The sequence below is a fragment of the Crocodylus porosus genome, unplaced genomic scaffold (genome assembly GCF_001723895.1).
Source record: "Crocodylus porosus isolate Cpor-Errol unplaced genomic scaffold, CroPor_comp1, whole genome shotgun sequence".
In the NCBI taxonomy this organism is placed as follows: Eukaryota; Metazoa; Chordata; order Crocodylia; family Crocodylidae; genus Crocodylus; species Crocodylus porosus.
In genome coordinates, this window is record NW_017728943.1 from 27,958,406 (window position 1) to 27,975,604 (window position 17,199).

Genomic DNA, 17,199 nt, shown 5'->3' on the forward strand with positions numbered 1-17,199 from the left:
GAGGGGGAGGATCACCTCTTTGGACCTGCTTGAGATGCATCTGTGGATGCATGACAAGGTATGGTTGGCCTTCCTGACTGTATCCCCACACTGCCGGCCCATGTTCATCTTGGCATCAATGATGACTCGAAGATCCTTTTCTGCCTCTGTACTGACAAGAATGGAGTTCACCAACCCATAGGTATGGTGCCGGTTGTTCCTCCCAGGTGCAGCACCTTGCACTTGTCTGTGTTGAATCCCATCCTATTCTCATCTGCCCACCCTTGTAACCTGTCTAGGTCCAATTGCAGCCTATTTCTCCCTTCTAGCATGCCCATATCTCCCCACATCTTAGTGTAGTCAGCATATTTGAACAGGGTACTTTTACCCCCTCGTCCAAGTCACTGATGAAGATGTTGAACAGTGCGGGCCCAAGGACAGAGCCCTGGGGAACCCCACTGCCCACATCCCTCCAGGTCAAAAATGACCCATCCATTACCACTCTCTGGGTGCAACCATCCAGCCAGCTGGCGACCCAATTGATTGTGTGGGTGTCAACACCACAGTCCCCCAGTTTCTTAATGAGAACAGGGTGAGAGACGGTGTGGAAGGCCTTCCAAAAGTCCAGGAAGACTATGTCCACTGCTACCCCTGCATCTAATGATTTGGTGGTCTGGTCATAGAAGGCCACCAGGTTGGTCTGACAGGACCTGCCTCTAATGAACGCATGTTGGTTGCCCCTAAGTATGATCTCCCCTGGTGGCCCCTCGTGGGCATGAGCCAGAATAATTTTCTCAAAAAGCTTGCCCAGGATCAAGGTAAGACTAACTGGTCTATAGTTTCCCAGGTCCTCCTTCTTCCCCTTTTTGAATATGGGAACCATGTTGGCCCTCTTCCCATCGTCTGGCACCACACCAGAGCACCACGAGTGCTCGTAAAGCCATGCAAGGGGTCCTGCAATGACCTCAGCCAATTCCCTCAGTACTCGAGGGTGGAGATCATCCGGACCAGCTGACTTGAATATATCCAGTCCTTCCAGAAGCTCCCTAACTAGTTCCTCACTAACCCTTGGCCTAAGTGAACCTCCCCTGGGGCCTGAGGGGGGCCCAGTGAGAGGGTGACTGTTCCGGTCCCTGCTTGGGAAAATGGAGGCAAAGAAATCGTTAAATATGTTGGCTTTGTCGTCTGGTTTGATGACCAAATTTCCTAATGTGTCCTACAGGGGCCCAACATTACCCGGAACCTTCTTTTTACTCCCTATGTATTTAAAAAAGGACTTCTTGTTGTCCTTAATCTGGGAAACTAGTCCCAGTTTCATCTCTGCCTTGGCCTTCCTGACTGCCCCCCTACATCCCTGAGCAACTGCAGTATAGTCATCCCTGGTGATGGCCCCTCCTTTCCATTGGGTGTACGCCTCCCTTTTTGCTAGGGGACATTCCCAGATGCTTTTGGTGAGCCATGGGGGCTTGTGTGCCCTCCTGCTCCCTTTGATCCATGGTGGGATTACCTCCCTTTGGGCTTGGAGGATCATCTCCTTAAGGAGTGACCACTCTCTTTGGACACCTGGCTTCCCTCCCCTCTGGGACCTCAGTGCGTCCCCGACTATTCTCCTTAGCTCATTGAAGTTCACCCTCCTGAAATCTAGGGCTGCTGCCTTGCGGCAGGCCTTTGCCACCTTGGGCTTGATGGTGAATTCCAGCAGGTGATGATCACTGTCGCCCAGGTGGTCGAGCACCCGCAGCCCCCTCAGCAGGTGGTCTCCTGTAGCCAGCACCAGGTCCAACAAGTTGTCTCCCCTGGTGAGGCTGTACACCTCCTGGGTTAGATAGAGGTCCTGCATTCTGGCTAAGAACCTACGTAAGCGGTCAGATCTGGCTGACCGCCCTTCCCAGCAGATGTCGGGGAAGTTCAGGTCCCCCATGACAACCACATCCTTTGACTTCACTACCTCCATGAGCTGACTTAAGAATTCCTGGTTGAGCTCTTCCCCTTGGTTGAGAGGTCTGTAGTAGACCCCCACCATTGAGTCTCTTTCCCCTCGACTGCCTTGTATTCTAACCCAAAGCACTTCAGAGTGCCCCTCCTCTGATTCTTTGTTAATTGACGAGGATGGGTATTCCTTCTTAATATAGAGTGCCAAGACCTAACCTTTCCTTCCTATCCTGTCCCTCCTGTGCAGCCTATAGCCTTTGATATTCACCGCCAAGTCATGCGTTGAGTCCCACCACATTTCAGTGATCCCCACTATGTCCAGGTTATTATAGTAACCTCCAGGCTTGTGTACAGGCACCTTTTGTTTTCAGAAAGTGCTAAACTGCTTTTAAGAGTCAGGCCCTTTTAAATTTGACACCTGGAAACTGAAGCAACTAAAATTACTAGACACAGGCCACATACATGAAATGCTACTGTGCAATAGTGAACTAATTGTGACATGATGCTACTGCACATTAGCGTTAGAAATAAAAATGTGCGGGACATATAGTCATTTAGTACTCAGTTATGCAAGTGCTAAACGACCATGTAGTAACAACTGTGCAGTCTGCCACTCATGTAGATGTGGCCACAGTTGAAGATCTTGGCTTACGTCACTTCTGTAAATGGGAATCATGCACAAAAGTAATTGAGGAATTCTTGAAAATGTTGCTAGTATTTGCCGATATCAGCTTCTACAGAGAAACTAGGTACCATGAACTAATAAACCTAAGTCACATGGTATTGTTTATTCCCACTGGAGAGTTTTATGAGCTACATGGAGCAAATTTTGAATTTTACAGTCAGATATATAATGAGAAAAGTGCTTTCCACAAATAGTCATATAAGGCAATAAAGCCATTTTGACTGAATGTTTGCAAAAAGCAAATACTCAAAGGTCATAGTCACAACTGCATTTAATATTGGATTCAAACAAATATTCATAGAAACACTTTCTCACTATTTGTTCCGCTCCAATTACTGAAATCAGCTGGTTGAAATAGGTGCTGTGTTCTGGTTACAGTCTTACCTGATTTGCATAAAGGTTGCTCTTCCTTCCCTATAAGGGTACACCTCCTAGTGGGCCACCACTGCAGAATACCTTTCCACCAGCCCTTCCAATCACCAGTACTCTGTAGTCTGCCTGAGACACATGGCCAGGCTGGGGCCCAACACGGCATGATTCTTCACTGTGTTTAACATCTAGAAAGTCAGTTGTAATCATAACTTGGCTCCATATTCTAACTAGTCTGAGGGGGTTTTTTCTGGAATACTAGCCAGTGTTATTGACAATGAGCAGGATCTGCAAGAAGGATGAAAGGTGAAAATTGGCAGGACTTCTAGTGAAAAAGAAAATGAAAAGGCTCATACCAGAAGGCTTTGGGGAAGGAAGGGATATTCCAGAGCAAATCCATTAAAGTAGAGCAGATCAAAGGTTTTCATGGAAAATGGGTGTTGGTGACAAATAATCTAGCCCTTTATCAGAACTGAAAATTATCCTATTTTTTTTTTTAATTTTGAAGTTCTTCATTAAAAACAAATATTTCAAAAAAAAGTTGTAAGGATCAAAATATTAATTTGCATGACCAGAAGCCAGTGAGCAAGGCATGCTCAGCAACAAACTTGCCCACGAGCAACTGGGATGCAGGACCTACTGAGGCCTGGACAAGTTTCACAGCCTGTGGCTGAGCCTCTGTGCTGCCTTGGATATGACATTACCAGAAACCAAAATAGCTCAAGTATGTCTACATTAGCTTCAGTCACACCCTAAACTGCAGCATAGAGGCTCCTTGCTGTAAAAAGGTAGAAGGTCACTACAGACCATGTCTCATGAGCAGAGGAGAGAAGGAAGGAGTTTGCTACAGCTCAGTTCCCAAGGAAAAGAGAACTCACTGCCAGCAAATGGAGAGCGGTGTTAATCTAGCTTCAGTTAGCTTGTCTCATCACTTTTCACCCAGCCAACACCACCACCTTCATTATTATCTGTGATCTTGTCATACTATTGATTATGGATTCTGTGTTTCCAGAAGTCACTGGGCCATCTGGTCATGTGAGGTAAGGTGTGGAGAGTGTGAGCAACAGCTCCCTGTACAGCCCAAACTTTCAATTATCCATAGGATCTTGAATGCCCAGGGCTATCCTTACTGCTTTTACTAAGCTCTTAAATGATCTAAACAGAAACAGCTCCTTTGGATGACCTTACCAGGCCCTACATCCAGGGCAGGATGCCCAGGTAGCCAGAAGAGGCAGCCCACGTGTAAATCCTTCTGTGGTTTTCAGTTTGATTTCTTAAAAGAAAAAGATCCACACACTACACTCACCCTCACCAATGGGAGGTGAGGGTTGCCTGGGAAAGAATGTAGGGATGTTCTGATTGCCTCAGAAGAAACAGCTTACTGTAGCTTAAAAAATACGGCGCACACATTTATACATTCCCCTCCAGTAAACACATGTGCAAATTAAAAAAAAGAAGCCAAAGCTGCAATTAAATATTAATGAACAGATTTCTGAGAGACATTATTAAGTGGTTTCCTTCAATACTCACAGTTGCAGGCACGCCATCCAGTTGGCGCGCACCATGGTTTGACACAAGGATCCCATTTACACCATGTTTCACAGCTTCTTTAGCATCATCAGCTGCAAGAAACAATACTGGCTCTTTCAGGAATAGAAGATAATTAGGGCTGTCATTGCAGTAATTGTCACATCTGTGAAAATGTGCTCAGAGAATGAAAATCTATTCAGGACTTTGGCTTTTAAGAAGTGGTGACTTGAAATAGAGTGTATAGAGTTAGTCATGGCCCCAGTCAAACCCAAAGTTCATGTTGAAGCCATCTCAGGAGATCATTCTGTCCAGTCTCCTGCTCCAGGCAGAATTGTCCCTGTCTAAAATCACTAACCTTCTCTTAAAATTTTCAAAGGATACAGATTTCACCACCTCTCTAGGATATCAGTTCCAAGCCCTAATCCCCCTTGTAGTTGGCAGTTCTTTATAATATCCAACCTGAATTGCCTTTCATGTGAGTCCACTGTAGTCCTTGTCCTGTCGGTATATGAAGGCCTTTATCCAATCTCTCCTCAGTTCTCTCTTCTCTATAAACATTGGAAAGGATAAACTTATAGCTTAGTTTGAGCAGTTATTGGCCTCCTCTGGCCGCCAGCCTACCTTTCCCTCACTCCGATCTCCAATTTGCCATCATCAGAAATCTCACTGCTGCGTGATGTAATATAGGCCAAAAGTATTAGTATGATTACAGTTATCATCTACGCTTAATGTAAGAATTTTGCCATGTTCAGTGGGCTTTGGATTTATTACCAATCCTGCCAGAGGAAAAATAAAACCTCCTCTCACTTGCACACAAGCAGTGTCTGGGCCTCTCTACCCAGTGGATTGAACAAGCTCTATTGTTCCCATTCTGGGTGATTACAAATTTAGACATATGAGTGCCAGCCTGGGAACTCTGATAAAATAATTTTAAAAGGGGTATGTTAAGAGGTTCTGTTGCGTTATTTAAAATAAGATATTAAGACCCCTCAGAAGGCAGTCAATTGACTTCATGGCTCATTCTAATCTACCTGATCCCTTCTAAACTCTAACCTCCTAGTGGTTAGATCACTAGACTGGGGCTTAAAACAGAATTCACTGAGCCATGTCAAATTCAGCTGCTAAAGGGCCTGCTTCTTGGCCTGCCAAGAAATCTTCCAACCTTGACAATGCTGAGCAGCTTTGCACCAATCACATATAAGTTCTTGGAGGATTCATAAACTGGACATTCCTCCACCTATCTCCAGTAGTGTAACACAGGGTGGGCAAGCAGGACACATGCCCCAGGCATTGTTTAGGAGAGAAGGCACCTCTCACCCTCATATTTCCCCCCTCACCTTGTATTTCCCAGCTGCACATTGCAGTAGCTCAGACAATATGCGCCATGAAGTGCATCAATCTTAGTTTTGCAGAGCAGCAGTACAGTTCACTGCTGCTGGGGGGGTGGAAATTGACCCCAATTTTGCTGCCAAGATCAGCATAAGCTTCAGCAGCAAGAAATGGGGTGAAAGTTCCTCCCCAGTGGTAGTGAACTCCAGAGCTCCTTTAGAGAACTACAACTCCTAGGACACCTTGCTATCCATGACACACACCACCTGGCTGCTGCTGGCTAGTGATGGAAGGGTGAGAGAGGGCTCTCCCAGCTACATTCTTCCCACATCACACCCCACCTATCTGGCCTACAAGATGTGAACCACTATCTCAAAATATGCCTCCTAGATCAGACCCCACACAAAAGACAGTGCAACTCCCTCTTATCCAAGAGGTCAGCGGTTAGACCGCTCCTCCAAGATGTGGGAGAAATGGGTTCAGTTCCCACCCTCAGAGAATGTGCCTAAGCCACCACTTACAAAACTGTTCAGGGAAGAGTACTCTCAGCCCTTCCAGGTGAAGCTGTTACACTATCCATGGAATAATTAAATATTTACTGGGCTGGATGCCACTCTAGCCCAGTGGCTAGGACAGTTACCTGATAAAGGGAATCCTGGCTTTCAAACTCTGTCCCACTGAACGTTTCAATATTGTGCAACTGTGCAAGTCTGCAGGGGACCCTTTCAGGTGACTAATCTGTGCTGCTATTAATACCCAGGCTATGTAGGGTAAAGCTGGATTGTGCGTACCAGTTTCAGCTGCAGTCACCACCTCTCCAATGCAGCCTAGACATAGGTCTTGTGTACACTAGACAACTTCTGCCACCAGAAGTGCTGTTGGTAGAACACATGTATGCCTGTGTGGCTGCTGCTGTCTCCACTTCAGGGCAAAGGACACCCTGAGGAGGCACAGCTTTTACAGGGGTCACAGGAGGTGCATTCATGTCTATGTACATCTTGTGCTATCTGCTGGGTGGTGGTGGAAGTTTTCTGTCAGTCAGAGAGCTACTGGGTCATAGTCTGAGATCAGCAGAGTGCGCTGGAGGAGAGACAGCAAAAGCATCATTGGACTCTCTTCTCTTCTCTGCCTGTATCATGGGAGTGATGATAACCATTACTTACCCTGCAGGAACTATATGAATCTTTGCTAACCAAAGTGGTGGTTCTGTCACTGCCATTAATAGATTTACCCTGGCTTCTGGGAAGATATTCCCACTTTTCGCCAGAGTGAATGAGATAGGAATCACATTCATTACGTGCTACACCCTGCAAATGTTTCCTAACCCCAAAGTGTCACTCCATTAAAAAAAAAGTTTAAAAATCTATCTTCCCCCACTGCTTTGTGTGATGGGTGTGCAGGGTATAATATTGTAGGATCATACCCTCCTACGGCCCAATCCTGAAAGTCAACTAGTATATCCAAGTCAGGATGACTGCAAGCCTCAGTTGGCACCTTCAAAGCAAAATGCAAAACTGTCTTCATAATACAGACCAGTCCCTGCTGACCCAGAGGAGGAGAGAACACATGTATGGGTCTGTGTACACTTCCTAATCTCAAGAGATGCTCACATCGCACAATGAGGAGCTTGTGAGATGGGTGCATGAGATGGGTGCGTGAGCTTGTGAGATCCAACATGACAGAGACTGTCTTCAGCTCCCATTGAACTCAACTGCAATTGAAGGGCATTTAGCACCTCTGAAATGATGACTTCCACTTCACAAACTCTCTCCATTTGACTGACTTTAGCCTTACTCCACTATGCCATTCCTATTCAGCAACACACCAAAGCGTTGAATCTAATGACAATTAATTACTATTTTCTCACGTACTACGCACCCCCACATAAGAAATGCACCTTATTTTTGGGAGGCAGAAGATAAAAAGAAAGATTTTTCCAGAATCATAGCTGACTGCATGCAGCCACTCACTTGTCCTCACCCAGCTCAATGACTTCTTCAGGCACAAGTACACTGTTAACTCTCTCACAGATGCTAAGGAATTAGTAGCAAGTTTTGGCTGCGCAGCCAAAAACTACTGCCAATATCTTAGCAGCTGTAAAAGTGTTAAAATTAGACTCTACCCCTGCTGTTTGCTGGGCCAGAGATAAGTAGCAGCCATTTTGGAGGCCACTAGAGTACAGTGTCTCCATACTTCCGTTCCATCAGAGAAAAATCAGCTTCCCCACTTAAGATATGCACCCCAATCAAAGCCTGGGTTATGACAGTATTTTGAAAAACAGAAAAGCAAAATCATGCCTTCTCTGCATAGTTACTTATACTTACTTATGTGGACAGATGCTCACCATTTATTTGTGGGGGGAAATCAGCACAAATAAAGCAACATCAAAAGTGTTATTGTTATGGATTCGAATAAATGCAGTCGCATCTACTCCCATTACATGGTACAGCATAGCTTTCACTTCTGTGAACCTCACCTCGGAGGATGCCTTTAGCGACAATGGGTAGTGAAGTCAGCCCTCTCAGCCATTTAACATCCTTCCACTGGATGGATGGGTCAATGGCCTGTGCCACATACACAGCCAGACCACTGTTTTCTCCATAGCCTTTTTCAGAGGAAAAGGCCAAATCGTTGGTTTCAAAATTTTTCATTCTAAAGTTGCAAAGAAGGGAAAGGAAAATTAACTGGAAAAATAAGCAGCATTCAAAATGCCCTCTATAAAGTACCAGCCCTGTCACAAGCTCATGCCAGCAGCCCCCCTCACCTTGCAACTGTGCACAGAAATAGCAAGGGTGCACATCCTAATATTTACAGCAAACTCACCAGCTTCCTGGGCCACTTTCAGACTGTGGGGCTCCTTGTAGGCTGGATCCAGATGGCAGCAGTATGGTGAGCTGCTAACAGCAGTAGGGTGAGCAGCGGTAGCAGCTACAGGGGTTAATGCAGTCATCACTCACCTCCCACCCCCTGACATATGCGTCCAGTGAGGCTTCATGCCCCAGATTCCCTATTTACCCCACCCCTGAATTCTCAACTCTTCTGGGAGCCCCACAGGCCAGAAAACAGAGATGCGTGGGCCAAATCCACCTAGGGCCATACATTCGACTCCCTTGATTTACAACAAAATTCAGTATTCAAAAACAAAACACATGGTCAGTCATGCATCTTGTAACTAGAAATAAAGGGATCCAAACTATTCTCTTTGGAGTCCATAACAACCCTTCCCTCACCTGCAAGAGAACTAAGATCTGGCCCAAGTCCACAGACTGAATCAGAATCAGGAATTGAAGACATAAAGAGTAAAGATATTCCAGTGGTTACGGACCTATCTTAGGACTGCAGTTCAAATGCCTGCTCTGCCACAGACTCCTTGTATAGTTTTAAACAAAACCGTCTGTGCCTCAGTTCTCCATCTATGAAAAAGGGAGCAAGAACATTCCTTGCCTTCTGAGGATAAAGGAAAAATGCATTTCAGACTGTGAGGAAATCAGACATTATCATGGTTGAAGGTAGATATGCATCAAAGACAGACAGATCCTCCTTCTCCTTCACCAGACCTGATCCTTTAAGTTATAAGCCAGAACCCACTGATGTCAGTGTGAAAACCCTGTACTCGTTGACATAAGTAACAAAACTCCTTTTAACTTTAATGCAACCAGGCTTTCACCCACGCATCCAGCCTGTAGCTGTCTCCTGATTCATCCATGAACATGCCTGGTGTTAGCATGAAGCTAGAAGAATATAAAGAAAATTCACCCCGATGCAACTTCCATAGGCCAGTTCACAGGTTTACCTCCTCACAGAAATTCACAAGAGACTCATCAACCTTAGCAGCAACTAAGAGTTAGGCTTTCTACTCCAACTGCCCTGTTTTCACTTGTATGTACGTTTCTGAAGGGTTTATCTTTCAGACTGAAACCTTCCTCCTTGGTCACTGCCTGAAGGTGAATATTATTGGAAAGTTCAAATAAAGGAAGGTTCAGATTTTTCTGAGCAAAATGAAGAGGGATGGGAGATGCACATGAATGCTGTGAGTTTTGTTAAGTTCTTGCATTGCATTGGGGTATATAAGGGTTCACAAACCCTTGAAAATTAAATTTGACCAATAGAATTAACAAGACTAGATGACATGCCTTCTTTATAAAATATAAAACAAATTAAACATTGCAAATGTATTATATGTATTCTGCTAGCATCTTGACACCCCCCCGCTGGATACCCATATCATGAAAGGTGTTGTATCTATACAAACTAAGAACCAGTCCCTGTCTTAAAGGCTGTAGATTGCTGATAGAGAAAGTGAGAGAAGAAAAAATATGATGGATAGGCAAAATGGCTTGCCCAAAATCATATAGCAGGTCAGTAACAGAACCATGATTAGAAATCAGGTCACATGTGCACCAAGTTACAGATCTAGCCATTGGCCAGCTCGGCTTCTTCAAAGTGTTGCTCATTCTGTGATAGCATGGCATTTCATTTTGCATTTGTGAAAAGACTGGGGAACTTTCATGTGAAAAAAAATGGCTGGTTTTACTTCTGCATCCAAATCAGGAACCGGCTGAGTTTGGCATGGATTTAGACCTTTGCTCTGCTGTTCTAGTCGCACCATTCAGAGAAAATGAGGAAGGAGCTGTCCGCATGCTCACTCCCCTGGTAGGCAAGATCCAGCTTCTCAGCTGTTGGTTTGTGGGGAGGCAGGGCGGATAGGAAAAAACAGGCCCACGGATAAGATTATATAAATAACTGTTGTTTTTCTTGGACTCTGAAATGCAGATCAACACTTGAATGAATGTTGCCTTACATAAATTTCTGTGCACAATGGCACCTTGTTGTTACTCTGAAACTTTGTTGAAAGTCTGAAGCCAAGAAAAAGTTATCACATAACTTAAGAGAGTACCACACTGGAGAATTTCACCTATGACTCTGAAATGAAAAAACAACATGAATGCCATTTCATAAAAAAATCTCAAGTATTCTATTTACACATTACTCCAGCATTAGAATTTTACACGGTTCAATCCATTAAAAGCAGATTTTCCTCAAGGTACTCCTGTGACTTAGATTTCACAGTCCCAGAAATGTTCTACCAGCTGTAAGTGCATGGAGATTCAAAGTGTTTCATAAGAAGTACATGATAAATCAAGCAGGCAGAGGTGTAAGAAAAGGATGGTTAGGATGCACATTGAGTTATCACTGTTTCATGATGAGCACCTAATATTTAAGAGGTAGCAGCCCACACAGCATGCATGACTGAGCCCCCTTGGCTGCACGATGAATGAGGATAACTCCTGAAATAAATCTCAGTTTCTTTAGCCCAAATCATCCCTGATTATACAAGATGGTGAACAAGCCAGATTAAATATCTAGCTACTGGATGCTTATTTAACCAACTCTAAATTGCAAACAATTTGTACCAGCTGAGGTCCTGACCCCTTGTCAAATTAGTGTTAGTGTTAGAGACACACGTAGAATACTCTTGGAAACATGCATTTAAATACTTGAGCCCTGGGATAAAGGCAACCTGAAATGATTGCTGAGGTTAACTCAGGAGGCTCCAGCTGTAGTGCATCATAGAGTATACAGGTTCTAAAATGAGGTGCAAGAATAGAAACAGGAGCATATAGAAAGGCAGAGAGAGATAGACTGTTATGTTCAGCGAAATTTCAAGACAAAGCTGTTGGAAATGTGGTACTATACTTGGTGGAGAGGCACTTGGTGACCTTCCTGAGGGACAGATGTGTCCCTTTTCCCATAATGTCTCCATTTCTCATAAGGGGAAATGGAAACATGGGGCATAACCCAGGCAGAGACGGCCTCCCTCAAAGAACTGTTCAACCAGAAAGTATGTCCCAGTAGGACTGGAAAATATGAGACACGTACATCAATGCAGTTGTTGGAGTGATGGCAAAAGAAGTTATGCTACACTGTGATTTTCATGTAGCTCATGAAGAAGCTGACACTTCAGTCTCTTCATGCATGTACATTGGTGCAGTTCCTCTATGTTAGATATTGCTCAAAATTCTTAATATATGGTAATTATTTTCTATGATGCAAAGCACTCTTCTATTTTATAGAAGTGCAGGGAAATATCCCCCTGCCTAAATGGGCTCATCCTTGAATCACATGGCATCTGAATAGGTATGAAAGAGGAATCAGAGTCTGTCACTTGATTCTGCATATTTACTCTCAAAGCAGAGTGGAGGTGACAGCTTTAATCAGTGCAAAACACCCCACAGTACTACAGCCTAGAGAGGACAGAGTCTATTCCACCTATTAGGAATGAAAGTGGACTTAGGCACCTACATGCAGTTCTATTCTATTCTGTTCAAGTCCTTGTTTGTGCAAAAGGTGTGCGAGTCCTCCTTCTCTCTGCTGTTTTGCAATTCAGTGTTCAGGGTCAAATAATGATGTCTTACAAAAGTAGATGTATTAATGGATTTCACAAATAAAATGAAACAGAATAGCACTTAGGTGCTTAAATCCACTTAGTGCTCAAGAGATGAAACAGTCTGGGCTATGGTTGCCAATGGATGGCTCCACCTATAGAATGAGTCCTGAGATGCACAAATACACTACACAGATGAATGCCTTCATAAAGAAAAACTACTTACACAAATATACTAAAACAAATAAACCCCTTCAGCTTCTCTCTCATACTGGCAGCTTCATTCAGCCCAGCTACTGTACACACTGTCGTCTTCTTTATCACTACACTCAGCTAAGAAAGCCCAGCAGCCCCAGGAAAGGGGGTTGTTCTCAAGCAGGCTCCTATATCTGGCAAGGGCAAGAGAAGCATTACAGAAGGAGCTTGCTCAACTCCTGGCATGGTAAATGGAAAAGAGACATTTGTAATCGAGAAAAATGTCCTCCTCTCAGCAGAAGGAAACAGCCCAACAACAACAAACAACATTGCAGAGGGAGGCAAGGAGCATGCCCAAGGCGAATACGCCCTTTCCGGAGCAGCAGCCTGGTCAGTACCTGAGGTAAGGGGGGAGCTGGAACCTGTTGCGTACATCATCAAAGCGTTTGCCAAGGAGCGGCGTGTCCACGGTCACAAAGATTCCTTTGTAGCCTGCTTTCTCTGCTCGCTGCACAAGTGCTTTAGTGACCTCCCGGTCCTTGTAGATATAAAGCTGTAGCCAGCGAAGGCCATCAGGAGCTGCTTCTGCAACTTCTTCAATGGAGGAGGTGGCCCACGAGCTCAGCATCATCCCTGTCCCCATTGATCTGCAGGCTGAGAAACACAAGTTAGATTAGTGTCTATTTGTACTATGCTGGACTCCTTTCAATCACTCTGGACGCATTTACACATGCAATCAATGCTGTTTGGCTTTACTGCATGGTAAATTTACTGTGCAGTATGTATTTGCATATTTACTACCTGCATATACAGGTAGTAAATTTACTGCATAGGAGACTAATTTACTGATCAGTAAGCACCTGCATGTGTAGCCAGTGACATGTTAATGCACAGTAGACTAATCTACTGTGCAGTAAAGTGTCATTTGTAGACATGGTTTCCATGTGGCAGGAGTAACTGGATGGCCTGGTTACAAAGAGTCTTCTTTTGGCATACAAGTGAGCTTTCAGTCTTTGAAGGAATGCACAATGTTACTTCTGTTACACACTCCAAGACAAGCTGTGGCAGGGAACAGAGCTCGCCCTCTGGTTTATTCTTTGTATTGGGAAGGAATTCTTAGTACGGAGTGTACCCTATGTTGGTGCAGAATCTCAAGAAAGGAATTGGCTGCACATGTTTGTGATGTTCTCTCTTCCTGTCCAGGTCCACATAGTTTCAGTCAAAGAAGATACACTTAGGATATGCCCAGACTTCCCGTTGCTCACTTTTCCTCGAAGGGAAAGAAGGCAATTTGCAAAGCCTCATAATCCAGCTACCAGCTGCCAGAAAGACTGACACCAGTGCCAGAAACAAAGCATGAGTGCCAAACAAAAAGGACATACGCACACACGCCACCATAATTAACAGGGCCCTGTGCACAATATGTAGAGCCTTTTTAAAGGAGATGTGTCAAAGCTTTATGTTTGAGGAGACTCTCTCTCAAACTGTGACATTTGAACCCTCAGAGATACTTGAACCATGTATTACTGAAGTGTCAGTCAAAAGGTTTTGGTTCCTCTTTGTTTCCATCTACTAAATGTCATTAAATAACATACAAGTATTTTCCTACTCATATTTTTTCTAAGTAAGCAGTTGCTGTTGTTCCCACAGGGTGTTTTGAGGTGTGGGAAGTAAAAGGAAAACCATGATCCACAGCACTGTCTTACTACTTAGCCACTCTCCACATTATGAAGTTTGAATACTGCTTGAGGAAATGCTGTTCAATATATTTGGCGTTTTCATTGATGAAAATTTGGGCCTCAGCTTCCTGCTTGTAAAAGGATACATAGCAGCCTTCATGGGCAACTGGTGCCACCTTAGTCAGGGAGGGGCACATGCCCCCCCAGCCACCAGTCAGCGACCAGGGTTGGGGTTCCCCCACAGCCAATCTCACCAACCAGAGAGGGCGAGGTCCTTGGCTGATCGCACTGACTGGGAAGTGGCCACAGCATTTCATCCAGAACTCCCAGAGTGGGTACCGCCTGCCCCACTTGCCCATTGCCTAAGCAGGGACTGCGGCCTGTCAGACCCTGAGTCTGAACATTTATAATGTGAATTTTATCAACCTGAGATTAATCTAAAACTAGAAATCTTGTTTTGGTTGAAGTATTGCCCTAGTGCCAAAAGGCTCTACTTGAAATCAGGCTTTCACTGTGATAGGTGCTGTACATACACCAAGTGTCCTGTGAGCTATATTTCACTGCCTTTTCATAGGACAGAGCCTTTCTCTCTTGCACTTAATCTCCTGGGTGAATTCAGCCCTGTGCAGTGGGGTAGGTAAGGACTGGGCATCATTTAAAAATCTCAAAATAGGGGCAGAAGGGCTAAAAGCAAGGTTCTGTGCTGGCTGTATCCACAAGGGAGAATCTACCCAAAGCAGCTTAACAAACCAGCTAACCTCATGCCATTATAGTTTATGAATCTAACACTTATTCTTTTCAGAGTGATCTATCACTTAATGTAAAATAAAGGAAAACATGCTGTAAAATTCAAAAATATTACATAGAGCCTTATTTTTCTTGGTCTACCACATTCTGTATATTTTTCATGTAAATGGACTTCTGTATAAAACCTCATCTCTATACCATCCAGACCCTAAAAAGTGGTCTTTATGACAAGGTTTTATTAAATAACGATTACAAATCTCTCAAAGTGGAAACTTATGAACAGTTTATTCAAACAAATTGGTTACACCCTCCCCTCAACCACCAGGCAGTTTTCAATCAGTGGAAACAAGTGTGCTTTGGTCTTCTATCTTTCAAGTTTTGCTACTTCACGAAAATGAGACAGAGGGAGCCATAAATTACCCAATCCATAGATTCCAAGAAGCAAGTAGACATCAAATAGGCATTTATAATGCATCAGAATCTGCTTAGCCCTTGCTGCTTATATTTTTCTTTTGCTTAAAAAAGCTATTCATTCAGTAGAAAATGACAATTATGCAAAATGAGTCATAACAGATGCATCTCCTGCATTTACCTGGTCCTAATGAGAAAAGCGACATGCAATTTATTTTCACTTTCCTGCCTACTCAAGAGAGGGTGAATTACAAGCCATTTGTTTGGTAAATGTTGCTTCTCTTTTTGTTCACAAATTATCAGCAAGCAGACAGCAATTTTCTTAAATGGATCTGTTCCTTGAAATTATCTTCTAAATAATCCTCAACTAGATTATCCAAAAGTATTAAAAAATCAAGTCAGCTTGACATGTAATAAGGAGTATTTTTTGTCACTTGATTGGATTATTTTTAATGTTTAGTTGTGTGGAGGAATTCTCATGTTTTAAATACACTTTCTGTAAATATGAGCTTGAAGTTTACTATTTCAACTAGTAGTCCCTACCAATGAACTGCCTGGGCATGTCCAAACGAGTGGGCACAGGCATTTCCCTGGGGACAAATGGCAGTGGCACAACTATGTACTCACACACTCTGGTGCACAACAAGTTGCCCCAGGTTGGGTAGGGGAGACTGAGCCCAGCACCTGGACTGGTCCCAGCAGATTGGGGTTTTGTGTTCCTCCCGGGGCTCCAGCAGCAGCAGAGAGCCAGGCTGACAGCTGGAGTGTGGCTCCAGCTGGCCAGGCTCCAGTTTCAGGTGGCGCACACTGCCACCCTGTCCATTGCCTTGCTTTTTTCTGCTTGGGTTCCCCCCTCAAAAAAAAAAAAAACAACCCTGCCATGCTGCAAATCAGCAGTGTGGCAGATGCCTGCATGTGCAGTGTGTGTGGTTTGTGCCACCGGAGACAGGTCTGCAATGCCATAAACTGCACGTTTGCACTTATTTGGATGCACCCTGACTGCAGTATTTGTGGAATAAACATCTGTATACACTGCTGTTTTCATATGGTCTAAATCAAGACATGACTTGGTAAAATTAATCTAAATTGACTTAAAAGCCCTAGTTGAGTTCACACCATTGGCAAATCCAAGAAAAATCTTTCACACAAACTAGCCAATCCAAGAGGGAGTTTCTCAGAAATCATAAGCTTTTTCAAGATAGAAAGCATCCAGATCTAGCAAAGCACTGATGCATATTAAATCCTGCTAAAATTACTGGGATCACTTGTATATCTCAATTGTATAAAAGTAGGATTTCCAAAACTGCCTGTGAATGTTGAACACTTAAGTCCAATTTAAATCAATGGAACTCAGGAGTCCAACTCAATTAGGTCCTTTTTAAAATCCCACTAAATCAAGTCCTTTAAGTGTTGACAACTCAGAAGCCTGAAACCAGATCATGGCAAAAAATATCTATATTTCATTTCACAGTGGTTTCACTGTTCTCTGTTATACCTGCACAAGCCCAGAAGTACAAGTACAATTGCAAAGGTCTAATGAGAATGGATGTTGTGCATTTTCTGAAACCTGTACCAGATTCTAAAGAAAGGAAAGAAAGAAAAGGAAAAAGAAAATCAGTAGTATATATAGGGAAGGACTGCAAAGAAAATGCTTACATCTGGATCTAGATTTAGGTTTAGGTTAGACATTGAGTTCAAGGTTAAATAGTAGTTTCATAGTTTCTAGGGTCGGAAGGGACCTGAGTAAATCATCTAGTCCGACCCCCTGCCATGGCAGGAAGGAGTGCTGGGGGTCAAACGACCCCAGCAAGGTGTTCATCTAGCCTCCTCTTAAAGACCCCCAGGGTAGGAACCTGCACCACTTCTCTTGGAAGTTGGTTCCAGACCCTAACCGCCCTGACCATGAAGTAGCGCCTCCTGATATCTAACCTAAACCTACCCTCTGCCAGCTTGTGACC

The 17,199-nt window shown here is 43.9% G+C and overlaps 1 protein-coding gene across 2 annotated transcripts in view; it reads right to left on the minus strand.

Moving 5' to 3' along the window:
• The window catches only part of HAO1 (hydroxyacid oxidase 1), a 50,955-nt gene that overhangs the window by 9,604 nt on the left and 24,152 nt on the right, over positions 1 to 17,199 (minus strand). For both annotated transcript variants that reach the window (XM_019549086.1, XM_019549085.1), the window contains exons 3-5: positions 12,803 to 13,058; positions 8,301 to 8,476; positions 4,496 to 4,587 (exon numbers count right to left, since the gene is read on the minus strand). In XM_019549086.1, coding sequence (XP_019404631.1) covers positions 4,496 to 4,587; positions 8,301 to 8,476; positions 12,803 to 13,058 — 524 coding nt within the window. The remainder of the gene's footprint in view (positions 1 to 4,495; positions 4,588 to 8,300; positions 8,477 to 12,802; positions 13,059 to 17,199) is intronic.